General features: G+C 49.3%; 1 protein-coding gene across 2 annotated transcripts; it reads left to right on the plus strand.

Moving 5' to 3' along the window:
* The first annotated feature begins 25 nt into the window (after window positions 1-25).
* Fxyd6 (FXYD domain-containing ion transport regulator 6) lies at window positions 26-27,163 on the plus strand. Of its 2 annotated transcripts, none has more exons than XM_008766171.4 (8): window positions 26-491; window positions 20,733-20,792; window positions 21,400-21,435; window positions 21,540-21,614; window positions 22,396-22,432; window positions 23,081-23,130; window positions 23,520-23,569; window positions 25,928-27,145. In XM_008766171.4, the coding sequence occupies exons 2-7, from the start codon at window positions 20,738-20,740 to the stop codon at window positions 23,546-23,548; spliced, it is 282 nt and encodes a 93-aa protein (XP_008764393.1). In that variant the 5' UTR covers window positions 26-491; window positions 20,733-20,737; the 3' UTR covers window positions 23,549-23,569; window positions 25,928-27,145. The 2 variants fall into 2 exon arrangements, with proteins under 2 accessions (XP_008764393.1, NP_071288.1); NM_022005.3 differs by having other exon boundaries at window positions 273-491; window positions 21,397-21,435; window positions 25,928-27,163.
* Window positions 27,164-27,953: the final 790 nt, after the last annotated feature.

The following is a 27,953-nucleotide window of genomic DNA, read 5'->3' on the forward strand; positions in this document are numbered from 1 at the left end:
CTCCCATTCATGCTAATTACCAACACACCCAGGGAACACAGGTTGCAGGTGGCTGATGCTCCTTGGCTGCCTATTTTACTGCCTCTCCCCCGTGAATTTACTGTTTCCAAAAGACACCAGCCCTGTCACGGTGTTGGTCTGGCTCATTTCCTACCCTCGCTAAAGGGGGAAAAAAATCAAAAGCAACAGCTGCTGGCAAATCCGCTCGCGCTGGGCGCCTCCTCCGCGCGCGTCTCCTGTTGCTTCTTCAAGCCTCACTTCCCTTTGCGAAGAGCTCACCGAGAGGAGGGCGCAGGCGACAGCACAGCGGTCTGCGAGGGGACCCAGAAGCCAGTGGACGCGGGCCACCCGGGAGCCCAGCCAGTCAGCCCCCTCTGGGAGGCGGGAAAACTGCAAGCCGCGCCCACCGCCCTGCCCCCAGCGCGCCACTCCCGGCTGCTGGGACTCTGCTCAGACTCCTGGGATCCGCTTGGAGGGAACCCAACGCCTAGGTGAGCAGCAGGGGATGTGGGTAAAGTTGGCGCCTTCTTCCAAGTAGAGGAGGCTTGGGTGGGGGACCCGTCACTCTAGGGCCAGGTTCCTCCGAGTCTTGTTTGTTTCAGTGGGTGTGTGCCCAGGTCCATGCCTGGGCGGCGGGAAACGGATTTGGAGATGTAAACAAGTAGATGAGCTTCCGAAGGCTAAGGATCCCGGGATGGGGTTGCAGGCAACGGCGGTGGGCGATGCTGGTGGCTGGAAAATGCTTTTGAGGCTGCCCTGAGCTTTCATCAGGAGCTCCAGAAGAAGGATAGGGGACCCTTTAACTGGGTAGCTTCTCTTTGTTATTCGAAAGCTGGAGACCCTGTAGGGAATGGAGATGCGAAGACCCGGGAATGTAGCTGGATGTGAATGTGGACACATGAGCCACACAAAATGGAATTTGCTGGCTTGGTGCTTGTGGGATGTGGGCGTGGGCTGCGGGAGTGGAGAAGGGGCCCTGTAACGGCATTGGGGTTCTAGGGTGAGGGGATTCATCTGAGTGCATGGCCTTCTTGTGGTCGGTTCAGCTCGGTTTTCTTTTCAGGGCTGTTGGTACCCTATTTCCACCATTCCCCACCCTGGCTGGCCCTGGCGGAGCCTCCCCCTTTGTTTTTGCCCAGGGCTTTCCTGTAGAGTTGGTTGAGAGCCTGGGTCTCTGGGCGCCTGCACTCCGAAGCAGTCAGGTTGGAAATATGGGCCCACCCAAGCTGCCACCAACCTCCAGACCCAAAGGTTGTGGTGACTGGAGGCTTGGCCCCACCGATGTAACCTGTCTTTATTCCCTTTGTCTAACCTGCCTTCCCGCGCTGCTGGAACTGGGATCTCCACCTTTGTAGAGGGACCAGTGGGCATCTCAGCCCTCTCAAGGACCCTTGGCTCTAGTGTTCTAGCTGCCCACATATTGTAGATGTCTGAATGTGTGTATCTGTTTTCCAACTTGGCCTTTTGCACGTGACCTGTCTCATGGTTGCCATGGAAACCCCTTCACTTCAACCTCCCTCCGTTTTTCTGCCCATTCCTCACCTCCAGTTGCCTCCCCTCCCCCCAATATGGTTGCTTAGATACTGGTTACCCTTGGCTTTTTAAAGGAGGACACCCTATGTCTGGTTCCCATTCTAAACTGCCTGGCTCTTTACCCATCCCATCACCACAAGCACCACAAACACAAATGCTCACACATTACACCCAGTATCGTCACAGCCTCACATGCCTATCACCCTCACAGCCCTTTAATGTAATCGACACACATAACATATACATTTATATCACATGTACACCACCAAGGAACACATCATGAAACCACAACACATAAAACAAAAGACACCAAATGCACACCACACCACATAAACGTCAACTACATCACTTACCCTATACACCCCATACACACCAACTACACCACACACATATAGCACCCACACCAAATATACTATATGCACCCCATCCCATATACACATTAACTGCATGCCACATGCATACCATTTGCCCTCAACCCTCACTCTATGTGTGCACACAGCAACTCCTCCTGTAACACAAACCGTCACTTTACCAACACACACATGCACATGCATGGACACACATACATACATGTGCACACAAACACAGACACACACCAGGCTGTGTAAGGCTAAGCAGACAGTGGTTTCCTTCCTGTTCAGCCTTATTCTGGATACTTAGAGTATAAAGAAGGAGTAGCCTAGAAGGGGACCTCTGACATCTCCTAGGGACCTTGTAGGACAGAGCAAAAGAAAAGTTCTCAGATCTTAGTAGAGGAGCCCCTCTGATAGGGGCCAGACTTCAGAGCCAGGGCTGGGCACAAAGCAGGATTTAAGTCTCTCCGGGCTGTGATCTTCCTTCCCTGACCCCCACAGTCCTTTCTTTCTACAGGAGGAGGCTCTGTGGAGGGGTGGGAAGCCTGTTATGAGAGCACAAGAGGGCAGGAAAAAGAAACAGGGAGCAAAGGGGTGTGTGTGTGTGTGTGTGTGTGTGTGTGTGTGTGTGTGTGTGTGTGTGAGAGAGAGAGAGAGAGAGAGAGAGAGAGAGAGAGGACGGAGACACAGAGAAGACAGAGAAGGAGAGAGAGGCAGAAACACAGAGAGACAGAGAGAGGGAGTGACAAATATAGAGAGATAGAGAGACAGAGAGAGAGGAGCCAAAGACATGGCAGTCAAAGCACTCAGTTGTGTGGAGCTCGAGTCTACCCCAGCCCTGTTTATCTGCTTCCTGCTGGCCCCTCCAGTCATTTCTATGCTGCTGGGGGAGCAAGCCAAGGGCTGCTGAATTGCCAAGACACTATCAAGACTTGTCCTCAGGTGTTCGAACTTGAAGGAAGAGTTTCCATTTGACCTTTGGACTGATGGGGAACTCATTTTGTTCAGTTATTGAATGGTTCTAAGCACCTACTGTGTGCTAACTTCTGGGAACATGACAGTGAGGAAGGAGACACCGTCCCTGACCTCAGAGCCTGAGACAGAATTAGGTTGGGACATGGATGGGGACACGGAGCAAAGCCCATAGGCAGCAATGGTTGAAGCCTACCTGTTTAGGCAAGATTTTGGATCCTACACTGTTTGACCTGTACCTCTATCAATCCTTAGAAAATTGGGCCATCCCTTCAAAGTGATGGTCCCCTTGTAGGTGTGTTGGAAGATATGGCAAAGAGAGGTGAGAAGGGCAATTTCATGAACCTTGGACCCTCCCCTGACAGCCTTTGGGAAATCAACTCACATAGACACCTAGATTCTCCTCCCCACCCCATCCCCCATCAAAGCACACATTCCTCAACCTCTACTCTCTCCCTGTATGATACAAGAGGCTAACGCTGGTGTGCAGATAGTGCCAGATAGCCCCAGGATCACCATCTCACAGGAGAGGCCGTCTGCCCTTTCTGGGGTGCCCTGGGAAAGCAGAAGTCACAGGAGACAGAGCCTGGAGCCCACAAAAAGCCAGGTGCTATCTCCTTGGCCCACCCCTGAGCGCTGTGCTTCCCAAGCGCAAACGCATTTATTCCACAAATATCCTGTTGGCCACACCACAGGTCTCTTGGAGCAACCTAAAAATGGCTTGGTCTGTGCTCAAGTAACCTGAGGCCTCCAAGATCCTAGGCATTTGTTTCCGCATCGGTCCATGGGGGATTTAGTCATGGTTTCCAAGCCATATCCTCCCTTTAAATGTGCGTGGATTCCAGAATCTTGAAAAAGATTGCTTTTCTCTGTTAGATACCAATGTGTGTACATGTGCGTGTGTGTGTGTGTGTGTGTGTGTGTGTGTGTGTGTGTGTGTGCGTGTGATGCTAAGCTGAGCTGGAAAGGGACTGTCTGGCCACTCTGGACAGAGCTTTTCTTTCACCTCTGGTCAGTGACTGAGAAGCCAAGGTCAGCTATGCTTTTCATGGGCTTGACGGGGGAGGGGCTCCCTGGACCAGAGTCACCTGTCTGTTCTGCTAGGACATGCGTGGGCCGGAAAGGCTTGAGGGGCCTAAAGCACTGCAGAGTGTGAAGCCATGGCCAGCGTTTAATGGGTCTTTGAAGACTTTTGGACAGTTAGAGGGGTCAAGAACACCCCCTCATCTTGGACCGCCATCCTTAAAAAAGAAGCTGGACCTCTCTGACCAAGACAGAACCGGTTTAGCAGCATCTTCCCTGTTTTAAAATGGGGCTGGAGAGGAATTCTGACCTGGGGAATATAAAGCCAGCTTGGCCATAACATAGGAAAACATCTGTCTCAAAGACATCTGTCTGGGGGGAGGGGGCAGGGAGGAAGATGTCTGAGCCCCAGGGATTGGGTTGGGACTGTAGGAATGTCTCTGTCCAGTCAAGAACCATTGTTTGGGTAGAAAGGGTCAGAGAGGAGACCAAGGAAAGGAGTTCTATTTGGAGCCATAGTAACATCCCGGTCCTCAACAGCTGGAGAGCAAAACCAGCCCTAGGTTTTACTTATTGACCCTTTTAACAAATGCCAAGTCCCTCCAATATGGTAGGCCCTGTGGGTTTCTCAGAACCCTGTAGAGATGTGGGGTCATGCTTTCTTACTCACTCCTGCTGAGGCAGATCTAATGATTTGACCTGTCCCTCCCTCTGCCTGCTTACCTCGTGAAGCTGCCTTCCTCGAGGAAGATCTCGTAATGCTCCCTGTGGCCCTCTTCCTCCACAGGAGGGTTCCCTGACTCACAGACAAGCACTTTCACACTTCCGTGCACAACCCCGTCCTCACCCATACATAACCCTCTCCCCCTGACACTTAGGCAGGTACTTGCACGTTTCCACACTTCTCACACTTCTGCTTTCTTCAGCAGCCGTCTCTCGCCCCCCCCCCCCCCCCCGGGATGGCCTATTAACTTCTATCCTCTCAGCTGCATCTGTTGTCGGCGGATCTTTCAGCTCCAGTCTGGTCCTGTCAAAGCCCCTGTGTGTGGCTGTCTGTCACCCAGTAATGACAGCTCTTATTCTTCAAGCCCTCCAGATGCCCACCCTAAGTCCTTGGGGCTTTCTAGAACATTCACTCCTCCTGACTGTGGAGTTGGGGGTGGCACCCTTTATAGAAGCATTCTGAGGCTTTCCTTTTTTTTTTTTTTTTTTAACTTTATACGGCAAATGAGCTTGGCGATGGATGGAGCGAGCTCTGTAAAGCAGTTGAACAATGTCGATGATGACTCCATCTTACTGTCCTTAGGATGACGTCACTGTCATGTCTCCTCTCTAGTGATCATTCCTCCGAGAAGTTTTTCCTAATTCCTACTCGGCATTTTAGCCATTCCCCCCACCCTAGCCCCCTCTCATCTTAAAGACAGGGTCACCTGGAGCAAGTCTGGTGAGCCCAAAGGTGGAGTCATCCAGCCCTTGTTCCCACCTAGCCCACTCCTAAGGTGTCCATTCTTTTCCTCCATGTATGGTCTTGGAATGTCTCTCCCTTGGTAGTCTGCAAGATGTCAAAAGGCTGAAGTTAACAGCGAGAGCTGATTCACTGCCCCATTCTGGGGTTTGACGAGACCCAGATGGCAGAGATGAAGAGAAGGCCTGGAGTTGGGGGAAGGGCAAGGAAATGCCTCAAAACACTTAAAATATATCATTGAGATTCTCAGGTGTCTGAGCTTATGGTGGATTATGACTTAAAGAGACAGTGATGCTGAAATGTCATTAACTAATTACACCACACACATACACACACACACACACACACACAAACACACGAACACACAAACTCTGTCACTCTGGGAATCGGCCAATGGAAGGGAAGGGACAGTTTCCTAAAACATAATGGGGTCAAGTCAAAAGTCCCTTAACCTCCACGCACTCTGGCTATCTAGACCCCGGCAACCTTCTTTTCTCCCTCCCACATCTGGGGAAGAATATGAATACATGTGGAGCCCTGGGGGCCAGAGATGTGCTTCTAGAAGTAGGAAGCTAGCAGAGGAAGGATGACCATCCCCTGGAATATAGTCTGCTTGTGAGAAAGGTGGCATGGGCTGGTCTCTGGGCCCCTGGTCTGGTATGGACTTCAGATCTGTCTTTGCTACTGGGACTGCTCTTCTGGCCTCTGTGAATGGGTCTCTCTCTCTCTCTCTCTCTCTCTCTCTCTCTCTCTCTCTCTCTCTCTCTGTGTGTGTGTGTGTGTGTGTGTGTGTGTGTGTGTACACCCAGGTGGGGGTGATCTCTCTCCTGACTGACCAAGTCACACTTTGACTATGGCTTCTGTGTAATGCAGCTGGTTACCTAGACTTGCTGGGAACTGAACTCAGTTGTCCAAAGCTAGGAAGAGTCCTCAAACTGCTACTAGGTGGAAAGCTAGGGCCTGGCTCCCTGACTCATGCCGAGCAGCTCATGCCTGGGTATGAGTTGGCTATAACATCCCTATTCCTCTGGGCACTGGGTAGGCTGATACACTGAAGGCTGTCTCAGTTGGTAGTGACAGTGAAGTGGCCGAAAGTTCCAGTCCTCTGTTGGTAGGCCCTTCTTCCCTTCCTGAAGAAGAAACCTGGTTTCTTTGCCAGGTCTGTTCTCATTGTTCTTTCTGTGGCCAGTGTCTTCTCTCCCAGAAGTAACTCCAGGTTAAAGGTAAAGGTTTCTAAAGTAAGAAGTGCTGTCTGAGGCGGGACTTTGGCCTCTGACCTGCACAACCCACTGGATTTGGGTCTGGGCTCCTACAAAAACATGTTTGAGTTGTGAGGACCCAGGGTTCCCCTATTCCATGAAATCAGAAATGGTGGAAAAGAACCCCCAGTCACTGGACCCTTGCCAGTCATGAAGGCTCAGTCATGAAGCAAAGTGGTTAACTGCCCCATTCTTTAGACTACCCAGCTGCCTTCGAGACACCACAAGGAATTCAAGACAAAGTAACCCCAGCCACCAGGATTCCAGGTCTATCGGAATGCTACTACCCTCTACCCTTTCCTTCCCCTTGCCAACTTTGAGTCCATCTCACCGGCTCTGCTCTGGAGTGCTGGCATGGTGGGGGCAGGGAGGGGGGCAAGTCTTCGGAGAGAGCTGTCATTTGAAGCCAGGCCCTTAAACTGAAGAATTGATGTTTAATTGTTCATTCAATGGGCGTTTGAAATACAGGCTAAGCAAATAGGCCACAGAACTATCAGTGGCCTCTGATCCCAACCCCAAACACTCACTGTAAAAAAAGGCAGCTTTAAAAGCTTTGGCTGGTTCTTGGCTCCGTGGCAGTGAACCAGCTACGCGCTGCCTGTTGCAGAAGCATGTGGCATGAGAACACCTGTGTTCTGCACCGTGCCAGGAAAGAAAGCCGATAGGCTAGGGATGAATAGAGATGGAGGACTGATTTGATTTTTTTTTTTATTTTAACTGAATGTTCAAATTTGGTAAGGAACAGACTTTTTCTTCTGGAACAGTTTCAGATTTACAGAAAACTTGGGTGGACAGCACAGGCCTCCTGTCCCTTCTTCATCTGCACACAGCTTCTGTGTGCAAATAAAACACACTAAAAAAGCCAATAAAGATCTTACTTTCGTGTGCCACAGTCTCTACTGCATTCCAGCTGCTGTTGATACATTATAAACAAAGGTTGACACTCCATGCAGCTCTAACCATGCCCTCTCTCTGTCCCAGGATTCACCTCCCGGGAGACCACATTGTATTTAGTTATCATGACTCCTTGGGCTCTTCTTTGGCTGTGACAGTGTATCTTTGTTTTGATGACTGTTGCATCTTTAAGGAGCACAGGTCAGGTTACTGTAGGGGTTCTGCTCTTGGGATTTGGCCAGTATTTTCTCATTAGAAAATACTGGGGCATGGGTTTGGGTAAGGAGTCACTGTCATCACGTCATGCTATGTCAAAAGCACCAGCTCTCTACCTATCCATGCTCCAGCAACATAGTTGGTAACCTGTTAATGGAGCTGTGCTCCCTCCACTCCCCGAAGGAGACATCCTAACACATCAGTCTATTCTTCCTGGCTATCTCACCATCCGAGTCTTGCGAGTCTACGAATGAGAGGCATTGAAGATTAAAGATGTAGACAGCAGCTGCAGAATGAGGCAGGCTGTTGTACCGGCCCAATAGGTAATAGAATATGAGGGACAGACTTAAAGGGATGTTGCTCTCAAGGTGAATACAGCTGAGACATAGAACCAGACTGGAGTCAGGGAGGGAACGGGCAGCCTGAGAACATGGTTAGACCATAGCTCCATCTGGCAGAGGCTGTGTGTCTCTCTTGGTGCAGAACCCTTGCTGATAAGGGAGGTATCTGGACAGTCAGGTGGCCATCGGTAATGGAGTGATCAAGCGAATATTCTTTCTGAAATCACAGCCTCTTCCGCAATGATCGTCTGTATCTCAGCCATGCAGAAATCAATTTGACTCCACCCTGGGCTAAGGCATCAGCCACTGTTGGCGTCAGGAGGATTTCTCGTTCACAAGTAGATGTGGTGACTTTAAGTTTGATATTGTGGGAGAAGACACCCTCAGTTCAGCTCCATGTGCTAATATTCTCACCAGAAGGAGCACAAGGTGGTCACTAGCTTTGTACGTCTTATGGAAGGCTACCAATTGCTAGGCTCTTGCTTTTCTTGGTATCAGCTATGAACTGAGCTCCAGTGAGCAGTAGCCTCTACAGCTTGTTAGGGACATGGTCCAGCTTTGGCTAAAGGATAAGAGTCTCTGAGCTGATACGTCAAGCTCCCCCAAGGAAATAGCAGGACCAGTGACACCTGAGGAATAGCCCCAGATCTTAGGGAGGTGAACGTGGCGTGCCTTAGGCACCTTAGGACCCAGTATTCCTAGGCACACTTTGAAATGTCCCTTGCAGAAAGCAGTCTTTCTGAAGGATGTTTAGAACAGAAGTTGATGGGCCTTGTTGCTAGAGAGGTGTCTGAGGACCTCAAGGGTTGGGGCACTGTTGGGCCTAACCCTCCCCAGCTGCCAGGAAACGGTGTGAGATGCTTCTCCTGGACACAGCAGCTGCCTGTTGACTTTCCCTGTGCAGGCTCTAATCTGGTGTGCTTTTTCTCTGCTCTTTGGAGCATCATGGTAACCAGGGAGCCAGGGGCACAGCAGAGGAGGCTGGGCATCCTGGTGTGACCCTGTGGAGAGGGGAAGACTTGGAGTTTCCTCATACACGGATTTTATTTTTCTCTGCAGTCTGCTTTTTCCCTCTGTGCTTCCAGTCCACTTTCTGGCTCAGTTTCTGATGGGAACTCTGTCCGTGGGCCAGCCTCAGGTCCATCTTTCCCTCCTTGGCCCACCTCTCTGAGTGAGAGCACCCTCTGTTCCCTGGCTCCTCCTCCAGCATACTCTTCTGCTACCTGCTTGAGCTCCAGTGACAGCTGCTATTCTTGGAGCAGAAAGTATTGCTTGGGGAACCAATGTCAGCTATGGGCTGAGCCCTCCCTACCTGTGTCAGTGTAGGACACTGGAACCTTCTAGTGGTTATAAGACAATGCAAGGAAAAAGGGAGAGGTTCCAGGAAAAGGTAGAAAAGGGGGATGGGAGGGGAGGACAGGGCTAGGCTTGCTAACAGTAATGAGCCCAACCGTGGTGCCTCAGGAGCAGTATAGTACTCTGCCAGCTGCTGACCCAGGTCCCTTCCTCTCAGCTAGGGTCCCATGCAACCTGTGCTTCACGAGATTACTGTGTAGCTAAGGCCTCAAACTCACTCTGGAGTTGAGGATAACCTTGAGCTCCTGATCTTTCTTCGTCCACTTTCTGAATGGGATTGTGGGTGTGGGCCACCATGTCTGGCTCCATACCAATCTCTTTTCATTGCAAATGGCTGAAATGGACCCTGTCCTGAACCAGGCAAGCCAGGGATGGTCAGTCACAGAGCTGAAGTTCAAGAAGAGCTCTCTGGGGAACCAATGGCTTGATGCCCATCAGAAACTTTTCCCTATCCCTGGTAACGTCTTTTTCTGGCTAGCTACACACACACACACACACACACACACACACACACACACACACACACGCATACACACGCATGCATGCACATACATACACACGTGTGTACACCATACCTCCAGCCCTACCATCACCGGGCTTTCCTGTCTCTTCCTTCATTGATTCTGACATATCAGGTAGCAAGAGGACACTGAAGTCCCCTGCTTTTTCCTTTTGGTCACCGGTGAGACTGTGGGGGCAGCCTTCAGTTGACAACCAGCTGAGGGCAAAGGAGGTCAGGCTCCCTCCCAGGAGGAGATAGCCATGGTAGGAGTGACTGTGGAAGCAAGACAGCAACTGTGCCCATTCAAAGGCCATGACATCCATTCTCATAGACCTGAGACCGTATCTCCATCCCCTCTTCTCACAGTCACTGGAGGAAAGATCCTAGACCTCTAGTTGCTTTCCTGAGACACAGGCCCCGAGTAACAGATACAGGATTGCTGAGTGCTTCCCCATGGGGACCTGCAGATCAGGGTACTTGGGACTGAATCTGGCCTCTAGGGCTTTCAGAAAGTAACAAACCTGTCTCTCCTCAGTTGGCCTATTGTCTAATGGTAATACTTGAAATGGTGGCCACTCCGAGGACTGTCGAAGGATTGTAAGCTGCGTAGAACCACCCTCGCATGGCACAGGCTCCTAATAAATGTTGCACATTGCTGTCACAGAGTTCTCCTGTTCTCAGAAACCCTTCCCACGTGTTATCTCACTTGCCCTTCTGTGCAGCCTTGAGAAGTGGACAGGATACATCAGCTGACTCCACACTGCCCACCCCACGTGTCCACCCTCGCCTAATGAACTGCATGGGCCTGTAATCCTTCTTTGAAAAAAAAAATCACCCTCTGGAGCAAACAGCTCTCAGTTCCCACTCAGGGTGAGCTGGCAGACATCCTGCATTCTGCAGTCCCTCTCTCCCTCTTGTGTGAATATGGATGAAGCTGGAGATTCTGGGAGCTTGGCTGGGAAAAGCGGGGGCTCTTTCCTTTGGAGTTCATCGGACTCCCTCCTTGGACACTTAGGTCTCAGAGTCTTAAACTTGATGGATGGGGAGGAGCAAGAAGAGTGGCATTCGGCAGGGGAATGGGGGTCCTTCACAGAGCCACAGTGCTGTGTGATCTGGGAACTCAAGTGTGGGGCTGGCTCTCCACAAGGGCAGTCCACTCATGGCAGGGAGTTTACTCTTTCTCCACTAGTGGAGAGGCAGACAGGGCAAGATGGAAGGGTAGAATCCAGCTCTCGCTCGCTCGCTCTCTGCCCAGTTTTTCTCCTTGTAAAATGTGTGTGATGCTAACTCAGGGCCTTCAGAAGCCTCTGCTCACCCCACAGGGGAGTGAGGGGACGGTGGGAACTGGTCTTTGCCATAACTCTGGCTACATAGCATGTGTGCTGGGCCGAGCGACTGTCACATATCTTGCTGTACATAGTGCAAGGCCAGTGTTGAAGACAACAGAGAAGCCAAGGGCTAAAACCGTGGACAGGCGGGCGAGACACAAGCTAGCAGAGACGTGAAGTCCTTACATTCATAAGACAGTAGATGCCACTATTAGGAAGGAACTGGGGAACGGCCTGCTCTGCGTGTATTAACCAGAACTCCCATGAGGGGCTTGCTCCTTTAAGACCTTCTTGGTCCTCTATGGGAGCGAGCTAGGGGCTATGTGTATCTTTCCAGGCCAACTCCCTCTCTCCCTGTCCTAGAAGCCAGCAATAGCTGCTTTGCCTTCTCCCTTTGCATCTCTAACCCAAGCTCATTTTCCAGTTGAAGGAGCCTGTCAGCTGCTTCCCTTCTGCCTCTCATTGCCCTGCCTTGGCGCCTGTCAGGCTGCCTCCAGGAACTATCCAGTACTGCCCAGCCTTTCCTGATACAAGGCTGGCTGTTCCCAACCTCACTTCATCAAATCGGCTGGCAGGGTCAGAGGCGTGGGTTCTTCAGCCAGGCCCTACTCACCCCTGACTGGCAGCTGAATCAGGGCCCTCTCTCATTGGACCTAGATTTTCCAAAATTAAAGGCAGATGTTTGTTTCATCATATCCCAGCCTGGCCTGCTGGATACCACATTCATCTGGAAACTCTACATCTTGGTTATGTGCTGTACATGATACATCCCTTACCACAGCATCTCTGTTGAAATTCATGGGGATAGCACAAGCTAAACCATGTCCCATGGTCTCTAATAACAACCTGGGTAGCTCATGAGCCTAAGCCACAGTGATCAGGCGTTCTGTGGTCCTTTGAAGGCTACCCCTTCTTGGGTATGTCTGCCAGCCATCTCACTGGGGTAGCCAAGCAGGCCGTGGTGATCCTAAGGTGCATTGTCTAGGCTGGGGTTGAGCCTGCAGGAAGGCAAACAGGCCCCGTGCAAGGGAAACGAGGAGGGTCTGCAGGTTAGATGAGGAAATTTCATGGCATTTTGGGACTTCTGCCTTGTAAGGGGAGATGGTTGTCAAATTATATCACAATAGTCCCAGGCATTCTGGAATACCTCAGAAGTAATACAGTGTGATGCCGTATCACCAACCGGTGGCTTTTCTTTCTGAGTGGCTTTTACCCAGCAATTAAGTGGAATTATGTGACTCAGTATGGAAAGATAATCGATGGAGGACTCTCTGATCGTGTTCGCTGCACATGTCGTGGGTGACTGCGCAAACAGCGGGATAGCAGGAGAGGAGACTAACACAGAACGGCTGTGGTCAGCCGCAGTGTGTGCCTGGGCACAGACAGAATGGACCATGGGAAGGAGGTGGAACTCTTCCTCATACTGTGCAAGATCTGACAGAATAGAGCAGTGGTGATCAGAATAGGATGTGACGGAGTTCTCAGCTCCAGCAGCAATGATGTAATAGAGTCCTCAGCTCCAGCAGCAATGATGTAATAGAGTCCTCAGCTCCAGCAGCAATGATGTAATAGAGTCCTCAGCTCCAGCAGCAGTGATGTAATAGAGTCCTCAGCTCCAGCAGCAGTGATGTTATGGAGTCCTCAACACCAGCAGTGATGATGTAATGGAATCATCAGCCCTAGCCCTAGCTGTGATGATGTAATGGAGTCCTTATCTCCAGCAGTGATGACTTCTTAGGTTCCCTGTCCCAGCCAACCAGGTCTCAAAGTAGGGGTCCAGGACCATAAAACAAGACATTTTAATATGTATGTTGAGACTTACAGAGCAATCTGGGGCCTCCCTCCTGGCCCTGTTCTCTTCTGTGTGGCTTATCCCCTTGCCTGAATATTCCTCCCTCCTCCCATTGTCTCCTAAACTCTAGGCCTGGAAGGAGATTATTATGCTACCTCATCTACATCCTCCAACCTCAGCTGAGCTCCAGTTCCTACCCTGTAAGGAAGAAGAAAGGAACTCGGAGACTGGAAGGTCAGGAGAAGCCAGGGTCTTACCACAGAGGGAGGAGAGGTCAGGATAGAATTCCTTGGTTAACAGAAACAAAGACATCTGTGTCCCCTCAAAGGCTCCGTGTATGTAGCCGGCCACTGCACTCCCAGCCAGTGCCAGCCACACCACCGATGTGATCTTTGAAAGTGGTCTGAGTGCCAAGAGGCAGCCTTGGAGGAGACTCAGGCTGAGAGGAACTGCTGGTGTAGAACAGGTCCCAGCAGCAGCTTGGAGGATAGAGACTGGGCTACTTCTCAAATTTATGACAGTGTTCCTTTCAACACTCTGCAACTTGATCACAGATGTTTGCTTTAGAATACAAGGACAGGTCTTCACTCCGGAGCTTGGCATTCGCGAGCCTCCATAGTCTGATGCCAGCCGTCTTATCGGGGTTCTCACTACCCATCCAAGCTTTACCCAGACTGGATTATTCACTGCTTTGGAAGGTGACTGGCACTAGAAATGAAAACACTTGGTGGGTTGCTATCACAGTTCCCTCCTATGTCATACACTAGTGGACCCAGCCTCATTTTGATGCCTTCTAGGAAGACCCTACAGGCAGCCACTGTTGAGTGAAGTACCATGAGATTTAACTTAAATTGAACTTGGAATGAGTATCGTTTGCCATCCCTTCTTTCCGTGGTTTCCTCTCACTGCTCCTCCCCCACCCTTGTCTATCACGATCCCATCTCCTCTCAAGGTTTGGCTGAAATGTCAGCTCCTCCACGGGCACTTTAGATCTCCTGTTGTACTATCCTTCTTACTGATGATAGCAGGATCTTCGCTCTCCAAACCTGTGTCTCCTCAGTAGTTGAAGCAAAACCGTGATCATTGATCTATCCCCTGCAGACCCAGAATTCATGTCCCTCTGAGGGATTTAACTGTGGAATTATCCTGAGCTGAGCATCTGTGGAAGTGACTGTTGAAGGTCCTCAGAGTGGATGGTTACTGTACCTGTAGTCTGGGGGCCTTGATATGGATATACCTGGTAGTCTGGGGTTTCTTCTTCTCCAGGAGGAGCTCTACTGCCTAGTAACTCCTCTGCTGTAGGGTGAGAAGCCCAGACTGTCCATCCTTCCCCTGGCACCCAAGACCCAATGTTCTCGTGAAGGTTCCTAAGAATTGTATTTTGTTTTACTTATGAGAGTACACTGTCACTGTCTTCAGATACACCAGAAGAGGGTATCAGATCCCATTATAGATGGTTGTGAACCACCATGTGGCTGCTGGGAATTGAACTCTGGACCTCTGGAAGAACAGTCAGTGTTCTTAACTGCTTAGCCATCTCCCCAGCCCCCGTATTTTTATTACTTATGAGACAGGGTCTCTCTATGTATCCTTGGTTGGCCTAGAACTTGTGGCAATCCTCTTGCCTCAGCCTGCTGAGTGCTAGGATTGCATGCATGAGCCACATTTGAGGGCTTTTAGTGCCCGTTCCTTTCTCCTTCTGGACTACCTTTGAGTCTGGTCTCCTCCGACCGAGGCCCAGATATAATTTAACTATGGGACTTGAAATGAAAGTAGCAATACATTTGACCAAAGGGAAGGAAGAAGGAAAGGAAGGAGGGAGATTTTACACACAGCAGGTATATATATAACTTATTTACCTCCTTGAACAATATATTTAAACCAATATGACTGTCTGAGATTTTTTTTTAACTGTAAAATAATGATCCCAGCTTTGTTGTCACAGGGCTGGGCCCGCCCCCCCACGAAGGAAGAAAGATACCCCCCTTACCGGTCACTCCTCTCTACATACCAAACAACACCTAAAACTCTAGAACAGAAATAGATCTTCCAACTAAAATCCTATGAAGTCAGAGTAGCACGATTATGTAAAGTGTGAACTAAATTGAAACAGGGCTGCTGAGAGCGAACACCAGTAGGCATCTCTGCCTACCGGAGGCCAATAAGCACCGAACCCAGCAGGATTAGCAACCAAGCCCATGACTTCTTCATTAGGCTGAGGACCCTTGAGAGAGAGGCTAATCTGGTCTTATGTTGGTATTGGCCACTCTTAGTCCCCACGGAAAAAGGAAAACAAAGCCTCAGAATTTCCCACAGATTAAAATATAACAATTTGGAGCTCACAGTCAAAGATTACTCAACCAAGGTAGTGTGTGTGTGTATACATATGTGTATGATGTGTGTGTGTGTGTGTGTGTGTGTGTGTGTGTGTGTGTGTGTGTGTGAGAGAGAGAGGAGGGAACCAAGAAAAGCCAAAGCACTGTTTAAAAACCAGAAGGCCACAAATCAATTTATGCTTCCAAGAATTCAGGATTTTGAAGGAAGGCAGAGCAGTGGCAGTAATAGCAGGAGCCTTTCATCTCAGCACTTGGGAGGCAGGCAGGCAAGTCTCTGTGAGTTCAAGGCCAGTTTGGTCTACAGAGCAAGTTCCAGGACAGCCAGGGGTACACAGAGAGACCATGTCTCGAAAAACAAAGAAACAAACCAACAGAACCAAACAAAAGCTACGAATTCAGGATTTGGGAATAAAGGGATAGAGAAAATAAAATAACTGAAGAAAATGTTGAAAGGAAACGAGATCATAAAAATGAGTGGGCAAGGAAGACTAATGAAATGACCAAGCAGTTAGAAAAAGAACCAACTAGAACACACAGAAATAATGTAATCATTGAAATAGGAAATTAAGTGGATGAATGAAACAGCAGATTAAACACAGTTAGAGGGAGAAATGTAATAATTCAGAAACAATTACCCAGCATGTAGCACAGAAAAGCAAGGAAGTAGAAACTGTGAATGAGCAGCCGGGTGATTTGTAGAACACAATAAAGATGCCCAGCACACTCCCAAGCCAGAATCTAGGAAGACAGAATAGGATGCCTGCAAGAAGGGAAGTGTATGTGACTTACTTATTCATAGTTAATAGAAAACAAGTGTCTTGGAAGCCCAGTGTTAAAGCAGAATCTTGGAACTCCATTTAAAGCCAGTAATAAGCAGTTAAAACAAATTTGTGTACATGTATGTGCGCATGTATATATAATCATTGTCTCTCTCTGAATTTCACTGCTCAGTCAGTGCACTAGAACGAGATAGGAACAGTCTGTGTGCCAATTAGAAAGAAGAGACCCCACTCAATCATGGGCAAAGTCGGTGTAAAGAGAAAACCCAAAAGTGTACAGGTAAATTATTAGAAGTGAGAGATCTTAAGATTACTGTATTTAAGACCGATAGATAAAAACCAATTGTTTTGCTCTGTACTACCCGATACGTTAATGTTTAAAATAATATAATTTATAATGTGCCCTGAAAGGATCTAAGAGCTATGTGAAGATATGACATTTCATGAGAGACTATTGATGAGGTCTTGGGAAACTAAAAGATTTATGAATCTGGAGGAATTGGAGTCAGGAACAGGCCAGTTTCACCCAATCCCTCCTGGTAGGTACATGACAGTTCTTATGAAAATTCTGTGTTTGAATGTATGTCCAGAAGAGTGGCACCCTCTTAAAGGATGAAGAGAAGAAGATGGAAGGCTGTCTTGCAACCTAACAAGATCATTAAAAAGCTGTAGTAACAGAGATACAGGATTTAATGAGTTACCATGGTCCACAGGGAACATATCCCAAGACCATGTAGATGTCTGACCTCCGAAATCAACTTGTATTCAACACTAAGTATACTGTTTTCCCTATAATATCTACTTATGAGAATGTTTTAATGTGTAAGCTAGGCACAGTAAGAGCTTAACAGCAACATGTAGAGCAAATACATAAAAACATACTATAAGGACGATTCTCAAATATGGCTTTTCTCCAGAGTATCTTGTTTTATTTTCATGCCCAAAGAAACACCTTACAGCTTTTATTTTCCTTTGAATTCGTGTCTGTTATGTTAGAGAGGATTACTTAAACACAAGGAGAGTGATGCAGAGCAGTTGTGCCAAAAAAAGAAGGAGATGCTCCTAAGTGATTGATGGGCAGGTGGGGGTAGCACATACAGTGTGGATACATTGGACCAGAAGGATGACTCAGGTTCTACAGCAGGATGGGACAGCGAGAGCTCTCACGATGATTTGTAGAATGGTGTGCTATAAACTGTATGCATTGTTTATTTCTGCAACTTCTCACTCAGTGATTTCAGACCACAGTTGCCAAAGAGCATTTGAATCCATAGAAAGTAAGAAGAGTATTATAGAGACAAATTAACCAGTATATCCAAAGATGGGGCAGAGAAATAACCACACAACCAGGTAGGAACCAGACTTGTGGTGGCCAGAGGCATGGAACACCATAAGAAGTGGCTGGCTGTTCCTAATGGTTCTGGGACGTCTGGTTATCAGAATGAGAGAAAAGTAAGGTTTGGACCCTTACGTCACACAATACAAATTGGAATACAAATTTAAGTGTAGCTGGGTTCAGTGCTATATGCTTGTGATTACAGTCACTCCCCTAGATGCTGGGAGTCTTTTAAATCCAGATGCTTAAGACCCTCTGGGAAAAGTAACAACAACAGACAACCAAAATCCAAACAAAAACACAAACAAACCTTTAGCGAGGTCTGACTGTGAAGAAATGTGTTAAATAAGACACTTAGATCAGGGGCTGGAGAGATGGCTCAGTGGTTAAGAGCATTAACCACTGTCCAGAGGTCCTGAGTTCAATTCCCAGCAACCACATGGTGGCTCACAACCATCTGTAAATTGGATCCAATGCCCTCTTCTGGTGTGCATGAAGACAGCTACAGTGTACTTGTATAAATAAAATAAATAAATTTAAAAAAAGACACTTAGATCATCACACGCAGTCGTATTAGAATGGAGAAGTTCTGTGTGCTGTAGGACAATTTTTAAAGGTAAAGACGTCAGCAAGGTGGCTCAGGAGCTCCAGGTGTCTACCACCAGGCTTGACCCCTGGGCTCGATCCCATGATGCATGAGGTAGGCGAGAACAACCTCCCCTCAAGATGTCATCTGACCTCTACACATCTGCATACATGCACACACACACACACACACACACACACACACACACTGAATAAATGAAATGGGGAAAAGTTCTAAAGTAAAAAGACAAATAAATCACAGACTGAGGAGATATTGGGATACTCCGTAACTGAAGTTTAATGTCAAGATTGAGGAAATGATTTGGAATAGAAAAAAGATGCGAACATCCCATCACCGGTGAAGAGATGGAAATGTCAAACACTCAATGCTAAGTAACCAGATTAACAGGACATTATATGCTTCAAGATTGACAAAAATTAAGACATCTGATAATGTCAATACTGATCAGGGTGGGGAGTGACAGAGAAGTCACATCGGGCTGGCGGGATGATAGAACTCGGACGACCGGTGAAGGATGATTAACAGTGCAGCGCTGACGGTTTATAACCCAAACAGTGGCCTCAGAACGGCTCACTCTTGGCCGTTTCCATTGCTGCTGTGTGGGACTGGCCGTATTTCTTTTAAAAGGAAACAAAGCAGTAGAGTACTTCATTCACAGTAAGCGTTGTTTGGTGGTCGTGTTTTCTGGTGTCTGGGAATGAGTGTTCCCACCGATGTGCAATAGAAACTGTTCCTTTTGAGACTGGGTGTGCTAAATCATTAGAAACCCTCCCAACTCTACGTGTGCCCTTGTCAGCGTGCATTCGAGTGTTTATAACAGTATCATGTAGAGTTAGCAGGGTCATGTTAAAGACACCAGATGTCCATCAACAGGAGAATGCATCCGCATGCAGTCATTGGTCTTCACAACGAAATGCCATCCATTAAACATGAACGAACCATATATGGTTCTGTGTAATAGTATCGATAATTCTTCAGAACAGTGTTGATTAAGGCAAGTCCAGGGGAACCTGTAACTATTATATATATATATATATATGTATATATATATATATTTTAAAGCTATATTGGGAGTTGGGGAGAAGGCTCTGTCAGTGAGGCATTTGCCTCTCAAACTCCAGTTTGATCTCAGCATTGAGAAGGTGGAGAGTTAAGGTGGATGACTGGAATTTGCTGGCTAGCCTGTCAGCCTCCTGAATCAGAATCTGTCAGCCCCAGGCTCAGTGAGAGACCCTGTTTCAAAAGATAAAGTACAGAGTGGTCAAGGAAGACATCTGAAGTTGCCCTTGTGGCTCCACGTGCAAGAGCGTGCCTTGCTCAAACACCCAGACACTTACATATGCACAGAATCACACTAATAATGCTATTGGATATCTGGGTCAAGCATAGGTTTAAGAAGAGCAAGCCGCACGTTCACACAGCAGACGTTTATTTGACACCTACAGGACTCTGACTGGGGATGGTTCTGGTGAGGCTCTGCTGCCCCCTGGTGTCTGACCAATGAATGGCAGCAGGGTTGCTTGTTAGAATGAGCGTGGGCCCGGCTGTTCTAGACAAGTTCAGGCTGCAGCCAGACTTACCCTACATGGAAAAGATGAAGCAGCTTTGGGCGCTCCTGATTTGAGCTCTTCTCCCTTCTCACTCCTGAGTCTGGGAGTGACGAGTGTAACCCCACTGATACATGTCCCTGGGTGGAGCCAAACTGACCCTAAACTGTTGGCTCCACCCATGTGTCCCATCGGAGTCCCCCACCTCACCACCAGGAACGGATGGGATCCAAGTAGAGCGCTCAGTGACTTCCGCCGAAGGAGAGACTGGGGGTTGACGCTCAGAAGCTCTGACTTGATTATCTTTATGCAATCATCGTCTTTGGGAGATGGGGCCTCTAGGGGGAGCTAAGAAATCAGGAAACAGCCACAGGAAGCACACTTAAGCATGCTATAGCATGCGGGGGAACAGAAAGAGTCCTCCACCCCTCGACTTCCTAGGGACTGGAGGTATGGCTCAGTGCTTACTGCTCTTCCAGAGGACCCCTGTTTGGTTCCCGGCACCCGCACCAGACAGCTCTCAACCGCCTGTAACTCCAACTCCAGAAGATCTGTTGACCTGTGTCTTCTAGACTCTGTGGACACCTGCACACACGCATACATAGACACACACTCAGACATGAAATATAAACATACTTTACAAAGACTTCCTGGAGGGAAGTTGACTGGGAGCTGGACACAGGGCCGGCCCCACATCTTAATGAGGCAGAGATGGCCTGGAAAGAGGACACTGGTGAGACATCTCCAAAGCCCTTGGGAAGGCCAGGCTTCTGCCCAGAAGCCCCACGCTAATGAGTTCCTGAGCCATCATCTGACCTGGGCCTTCCCGTTCCCTCTGTGAAGGGCACGCTTCTGGGCTCAGGTCTGCAGTGTGGACTAACACAGCGACTGTTAAGTGTTCTGACTCATCTGGGTTAATAGGACCACACAGAGCTCTGAGAGCCTGATAAGGTGGCTTTGGTCCCGGTGTGGCCTCAGGTCACACAAGCTTCCAGTACAGCTAAGGCGGGGATGAGCCCCCCGTTAGGGTGACGGCTTAAGGAGGAGGAGGGTCTTCTGTCCCTGGGGTAATGTCTTCCTTCTTTACCCCCAGACACCATGGAGACGGTGCTGATCCTCTGCAGCTTGCTGGCCCCTGTGGTCCTGGCTAGTGGTAAGTGTCCTTCAGGACCTTGCTGTGCCAAGATGGCTGACACAGCCCTTTCTGGTAGAAGGTTCTGGCCCTTTCAGACATTAGGGTTAAGACTTCTTAGGCAGCTTTACATATGATCAGGGGCTCCTACTGTCAGCAGAGGAAAGGAAAACAGATCCTAGTTCAGGTGGTCCTTGCACCCCGCCCTTCCCCCACAACTGCTCCCCACAAAGGTTCAGCTGGCCGTCTGTTAATCTCTCCAGGAACCTTGGGCTCCTGTGGAATCGTATGCAACCTAGACTGTATTGACCCGTCAATACCATGCAAGTCATAAGTGCCCCTGTCCCTCGGTTTCAGTTTCCCCATTTGTCACTAGATGATAGTAGACCTGGCCTTTTGGAGTAAATGAAAGGTATGATGTGAGCCCGGGACCTTGAAGGCTCTGAGTCATGATCACCCTAGGCGAGGACCCTAAGCCCAGCAAGCCTGTCTTCTATGATCTCCAGTATTTCTGCCCAGTGAGCCCCCTTCACAGGGATCCTTTGCTGGGGCTGGAGGTTGTGGGGTAGGTGAGTGGTCACAGAAAGCGCAGCTGTCCTCCTCTTAATCATCTTGTTTTTCCCAGCAGCTGAGAAGGAGAAAGAAAAGGATCCTTTCTATTATGGTGAGTGAGTTCAGCAGCCCTGGGGTGCAGCCCCATCCAGGAGGGACAGGCATGTTCTACTGGCCCTGCCCCTCTCCCTTCTCTTACCTCTGGTCCCTTTGCAGACTACCAGACCCTGAGGATTGGGGGATTGGTGTTTGCTGTGGTCCTCTTCTCTGTTGGGATACTTCTCATCCTAAGTAAGTGTGTTCCTTTATTCTCTGGCGGCTAGACAGTTGGGGACAGTATACAAGCCCAGCTGTTTTGTCTGTGGGAAAGGAGAAGGCACAGTCTTGCCTCCCCATGGTGTCTCCAGGATCAGTACCGGGCTGAGCATGTAGTAAGTGCTCAGTAAAACAAGGAAGGTGCACCCAGAGAATGTAGGTGAGGACAGACACAGCTAAGAAGAGCAGTCTGCATCCGTAGGGCAGGGGTTTGGCCATCCCAGGAGTCAGACGTTGTTCTCGCCATGCTCCTAGGAGTGTGTCCCTGTGTGTTTTCCATGTGCTGTGGTGCTGAGTGTATTTTGCTCATGGTATGAAAGCACATAGTTCATCATCCTGGGAAAGCATAGAGGAAGAGCTTGCTCCGTGGTTTGTTCCCATTAAGACGGACCAGGAAGCAGAAAACTCAGGATATAACCGAAAGTGGTTTCCACCTCCAAGATCTGTCCCAACAACCCGCTTTGGTTAACTCGGCCCCACCTCCCAAAACTTCCCCCTCCCACAGACAACACCCAGTGAGGATCAGATATCCAGACCCAACTGCTGGTGGAGGGTGAGTTGGTGGGAGGGTTTACATTTACCAAGTCAACCACAGCTCCTGGTCTCAGTTGACCCAGGGCTGCTTTGGGCAGCAGTGCAGGCATCCACTGCCTGTGTCTGTGTACAGATTCACAGTAGGTCTTCTGTGTCCTGGCCTGGAGCCGGACCTTGAGCTGATGCTGGAAGTATGACCTTGTATGGTTTCTTTGTGTTTCAGGTCGCAGGTGCAAGTGCAGTTTCAATCAGAAACCCAGGTAAGGGCAATGGGGCCATCGGGACAGGGAGAGGCATGTGGAGTGAACCCTGGGGGTGTTCTTTTGTCTCAGAAAGAGAAGGTGGGGAACTGGGGTATGACTCTGGGGATTTCCGAGTGACTTCGGAACAAAGCAGAGGCCCCAACTCGGAGCAGCAGCCTCGGGTGTAAATTCCCGGGTAGGAATATGCGAGAACCTTGCTTAGAGGCCCCGGAGACAGAGAGGCTTGCTAGGAGAGAAGTAAAGGCAGAAGGCCACTCTGAGGTGCAGGGCAGAGACACTGGGCCTGTTTCTCACCTTTTCCTGACGCTCTGTGCATTGTGTAGACACTTGGCCTCCTTTCTACACCGTATAAGCTATACCCGTTCATTAAAACAGTCATGGTGTCCATGGACCTCAGAAGCCAGGGTCGGTGGCAGACACACCCAATCCCCACCTCAGGGCAGACACTGAAGAGTACCCATAAGTTCTGAGCCTCTGTCTGTATCAATCCGACTTCTTTCACCTTACGTGTCCCATGGTAGAGTGTTTGAATCCTTCAGGGGGTTTGGATGGAATGGCTCCTGAGTTCCGCTTCAGCAAAGAGAATGGGGGATACTCTGTGGTTTGCCCTGGACATTGGTGACAGCGTGTCTCCACTTGTCATAGGGCTCCAGGTGATGAAGAGGCCCAGGTGGAGAACCTTATCACCACAAATGGTAACTGCTGTGAAAGGGTGCTGGGAGGGGGTCTTCCATGGTTTTGGGGGGCGGAGAGTGACTGGACTAGGTGCCACGAGCTGCTTTGGGGTTCAGCAGACATTGCCTCTGAGGTCTCAGGAAAGGGTTCTTCTCAGTACCCGAGTGACGTTAGCGCTTCATTCACACCATACAGGTGACAGTCATTGTATCCAGAACACTAGCTTCCTGTCAGGCAGACTCCGTCTTTCCCCACGAGGTAGCCATCACCACCTAAGTTCTTGTGACCAGCAAATGTCAAGGACTGTCACCACATCTTAGTGACTCCAAATCCTAGTATCCATAAGTGAGGGTTCAGCATGGAGCACGGTGAGGGGCCTCACACCACATCAATCTGCCTTTCCTTCCAGCTGCGGAGCCCCAGAAGGCAGAGAACTGAAGGGCAGCCTCCAGCATGAAGGTAGATGGCTCTGTGCTTGGTTTCCCCCGACTCACCACGGTTGTCAGAGAGTCTGGGCAGGGGCATCGTGCTAACTTCTTCATGGCACTCAGTTTTCCTTACCAGTCTGCTCTTACCTGTCTCTCAGAGGTGGGAGGAGTACCACTGCTCAGTCACAGAGACTCTGAAATCTTTATCCAACACAGCAAGCGTAGGGAATCAGGGGGAATTAGGGCTTCTAACCAGCCTGGGATCAGGCTCATATGGTACTGTCCCAGCTACTGCAGGGAGGTACATGACTTGGGTAGGAATCACTTAGAGAAACACTTCTGTATTAAAGTGACATCGAGAATGGTTTCCTTTATCGATCCAGAAAACCACCTAAATACACCACACACACACCCCACAGATTACACAAACTATACACACACAACACACACACATCATACACAGACACTACACATACACCATACACACACATCATACACACATACCACACACACCACACACACACACACCACACACACATATCATATACACACCACACACACACCATACAAATACACACCACACACACACACACAAACCATACACACATACCACACACACCACACACACACACCATACAAATACACCACACACACACACACACACACACACACACACCATACATACACCATACACAAGCACAGATCACAGACACACCAAACATACTACACATACACACATATCACACACACCACACACACATAGAGCACTCACACTGCACATGCATAAGCACACATACAACACACACATACACCATACACCAAACATACCATACATATACAAACACAGATATCACACACATACACCACACCATATACACACACATACACAAGCACAGACCATACACATACCACATACACACATCAAACACCACAATACACAAACAGATATTACACACGCACACCCCATGCCCCCACATGTTTATTATGAAACTCTCCAGTACTACTCTGCAGTAGTTAAAATAATGTATGCCCCTCCCACTCCCTGTTCCTCCACTGTCCTCAGCACTTGGGACCCACTGTGTGTTCACTTCCATTGCTCACTCTAGGGCATGCCAGAGAATACATAGTGACTGAACAAAGCATTTGGTCAGCAGGCCATATAGGAACCTTCTGGAGCTACCAGGAGAAACAGGACAAGCAGGGCTGTCCCCATTTATAATGGGAAAGACTGCAGTCAGAGAAAGCCGTTCAGAATGTGTCCTGGTTAGGGTTACTATTGCTGTGATAATGTGGTCAAAACAAATTGGGGAGGAAAAGGTTATTTGCCCTAAGCCTCCATGTTGAAGTCAGGACAGGAGCTCAAGCAGGGCAGGAACCTGCAGGCAGGAGCTAATGCAGAGGCTGTGGAGGGGTGCTGCTTACTGACTTGCTCCTTTTAGCTTGCTCAGCCTGCTATAAGAAAATAGAACCTCGGAACACCAATCTGGGGTGGTGTCACCCACAATAGGCTGGGCCCTCGCCCATCAATCGCTGGTTGAGGAAATGCCTTCTGGGCTTGCTGACAGCCTGATCTTACGGAGACATTTTCCCAGTGGAGACTCCCTCTTCTCAGGTGACTATAGCTTGTGTCAAGTTGACACAAAAATACCCAGCATCCAGGTCTCTGTGGCTAGGCTCAGCCAGAATACCTTCTTAGCTGTGTCCTGGATGGCAGACCCCAGGATATGCAAAGGCAAGAGAGCCAATTTGTCCCCTCACTTCTACTCCAGACTCCACACAGGAAGGCATAACAACCAAGAGTGTAACTTTAGCTTAAGTTGTAAGTTAAGGGAAGCCAGGTGTAGTGGTGCTTACCTGTAAAGACAGCCCATGGGAGATAGAGGCTGGAAGATTACAAGTTCAAGGTCAACCCTGGCTAACGGTGAGTTTGAGGTCAGCCTGGGCTACATGGACCCTATCTCAAGACCAAAGCCAACAGAAAGCTGTCTGGGTCAGGACACCAGCCTTTGCCATGAAGCCAGCACTGCCATGTACCTACCTATATAGTGTTTTCATTCCTTGCTGTGTCTGCATCTCCACATGACAGCTCCAGGCCTCAGAGCAGGCAGGGTTCACTGCATCCATCTTTGGGGTGGATATCTTCAAGACAAGTGACCTGTTATGCAGGGGCAGTCAACAACTCCAGTCTAGGAAGTCACACCCCCCACACCCTCCCTATCTGCCTTCCCTGCCTCTCGGCCTTGTCTGTTCTTCACTGGACCTGGGGACGTCAAGGGCATGCCCTCAGTGAGATTTTCGGGCAAAGGGACTGTGCTGAAGACGGAGAGAAGACGAGGTATGGGTATCAGAAAGGATCTGGGGTTGTCACGTGAATTCTCTGCCTCCACAGCCTCCAGAAGCCAAGGCCAGCTACCCGACACTTTAGAGGCTGATGTCGAGGCTTGAGAAAGCCGGCTACTTCATACCAGACCTTTCCCCAGGAGATGCCGAGGACTCGTGTTCCCTGCGCCTCTCCCCACCCCCTACTAACCCTAGTCTTGTATTAATGATGTGACACTCACAGCCCTTCTTCTCACTGCAGCCGGGCTCTGGACCCTTTCTGTGCCGCGTCTGTGCCGTGTCTGTGTGTGTCTGCTGACTGTGGTCGTTCGTGGTCGTTTCATTGTTCCTGTGAACTGTGTGCTTCCTCTCCCATGCCACCGTCAGCACCTTGTGCCCTCCTGTGACCTCCATCTACTCTTGCTCTCTGGAGTCTCCCCGTCCCTGAGGAGCCCTTAGTCCCCTCTTTCTGGATTTAGGCTTGAGGGAGAGTTGTACTGAGGGCAGGAGTCCCCAGTGATCCCGGGGCTGAGAAAGTTCGTACCCTCTTCACTGATGTTCCTTGTGGACTCTGAGAAGAAACTTGCTCCAGATTCCACCAGTTTAGAAGGTCCGTTTGCAGTTGGAGATTCAGATTGCCTCCCTTGAGGCGTCTGCCCTCCAGGCCTCCTTTTTCTTTTAGGGTGCCCACTTAGGAGTCCCAATCCGCCCCACCCTTTACAGAACACCCAGGAATTCTTGCCTCTGAGGAATGAGCTCCTTACTTAACTTCTGAGCAATATCCCCATAGGCTTTGGAGCCCTTCTGCCTTCATCCACCTTCCCTGCTTCTGAGACTTCCATCTCTAGCCCAATTCATCTGACAGAGGACTCCTTCCTTCTCTGAAGCTGGTCTGTGGCAGGAGATAGCCCAGGGGACAGGCAGCAGGCAGGGTGCCGGTGGCTCTGTCTCTCTGCCACATGGTGTGGAATCTGGCAGACTACAGTTTCTTTCCCCTGCCTGTCAGGGGTCGGAGTGGAGAGGGCTGGAAGGGTTCAGGGGCAGCGGGAGAGAGCAACAGGGTATGCACACCCGTGGATGCAAACGCCTACGGGAGTCAAAGGTCACCAGAGTGGAAACTCACACCAGAGCCTGCCCCACCTGCCCATTGTGTTCCCTTGGAAACGAACCAAGCCACACTGTGTACTGGGACTGCTGATCTCTGTCTTGTGATCTATTATCCTCTGACAACAGAAAAGTAAATAAATAAATAAATAAATAAATAAATAAATAAATAAATAAATAAATACAGCATTGTTTCCTAGTGGCTCTGAGTGGCTTTTCTTCTGAGAGTCTGAGGGTTTGTAGGGCCCTGGGGAACTTAAAGGACAACTGAGCCTGTCCCCAGTGAGAGGGAAGAAGTCAAGACTGAAGAATGCTAGGGAGGGGACAGGCACTTTAGGCCTCTTTCTCCTCTCCCCTTCCCTCTTTCTCTCTCCTTCTTTTGCTCCTTTTTCACAGGTCCCCTGTCTTAGCTCTTCTCACAGCAGAACAAATTGGAGTAGAAAAGAGCCATTGAGGATTAGTGATGATGACAGTAATAGACAGGCACTTGAAGCCTCTCAAGGACATTCCCACAAGGTTGGTTGGTTCTTAAGTACTGTTGGCCAAACATACACAGCTTCAGGCAGATTCCTTTTGAGGGTAGCAGCCCAAGCCCTGTCTCCAGCCTTCTGTGTGTTTTGGGTGAGACACAGCTAGAGAGTGAGGAATTCCCAGAATATCTTAGGGTCTCCATAGAACCTCAGGAGCCACCATGAGGATTCTGAGTTGCTTCCAGCCACAGAACCGAACCACACAGGCCTGAGGGAGCAGGTGGACTCCATCCTCTTGTTAGCTATCCCAAGACCTGCTGGGTATATTTCCCTCCTACCTCTATACTTGGTGTGTCTTGGGCTCTGAAAAGATGGGATCTTAAGCAGGGAACAAGTGTAATATTGTCAAGCCAGGGGTAGCAGGGGTTAAAATATCCCTGGTCACATGGGGACTCATTAATGAAGCAGGTGATCTCTGTTCATGGCACACTCATGCATCAGGGAGATCATGCCTTGAAGGGG

This window comes from Rattus norvegicus, chromosome 8, assembly GCF_036323735.1.
Source record: "Rattus norvegicus strain BN/NHsdMcwi chromosome 8, GRCr8, whole genome shotgun sequence".
In the NCBI taxonomy this organism is placed as follows: domain Eukaryota; kingdom Metazoa; phylum Chordata; class Mammalia; order Rodentia; family Muridae; genus Rattus; species Rattus norvegicus.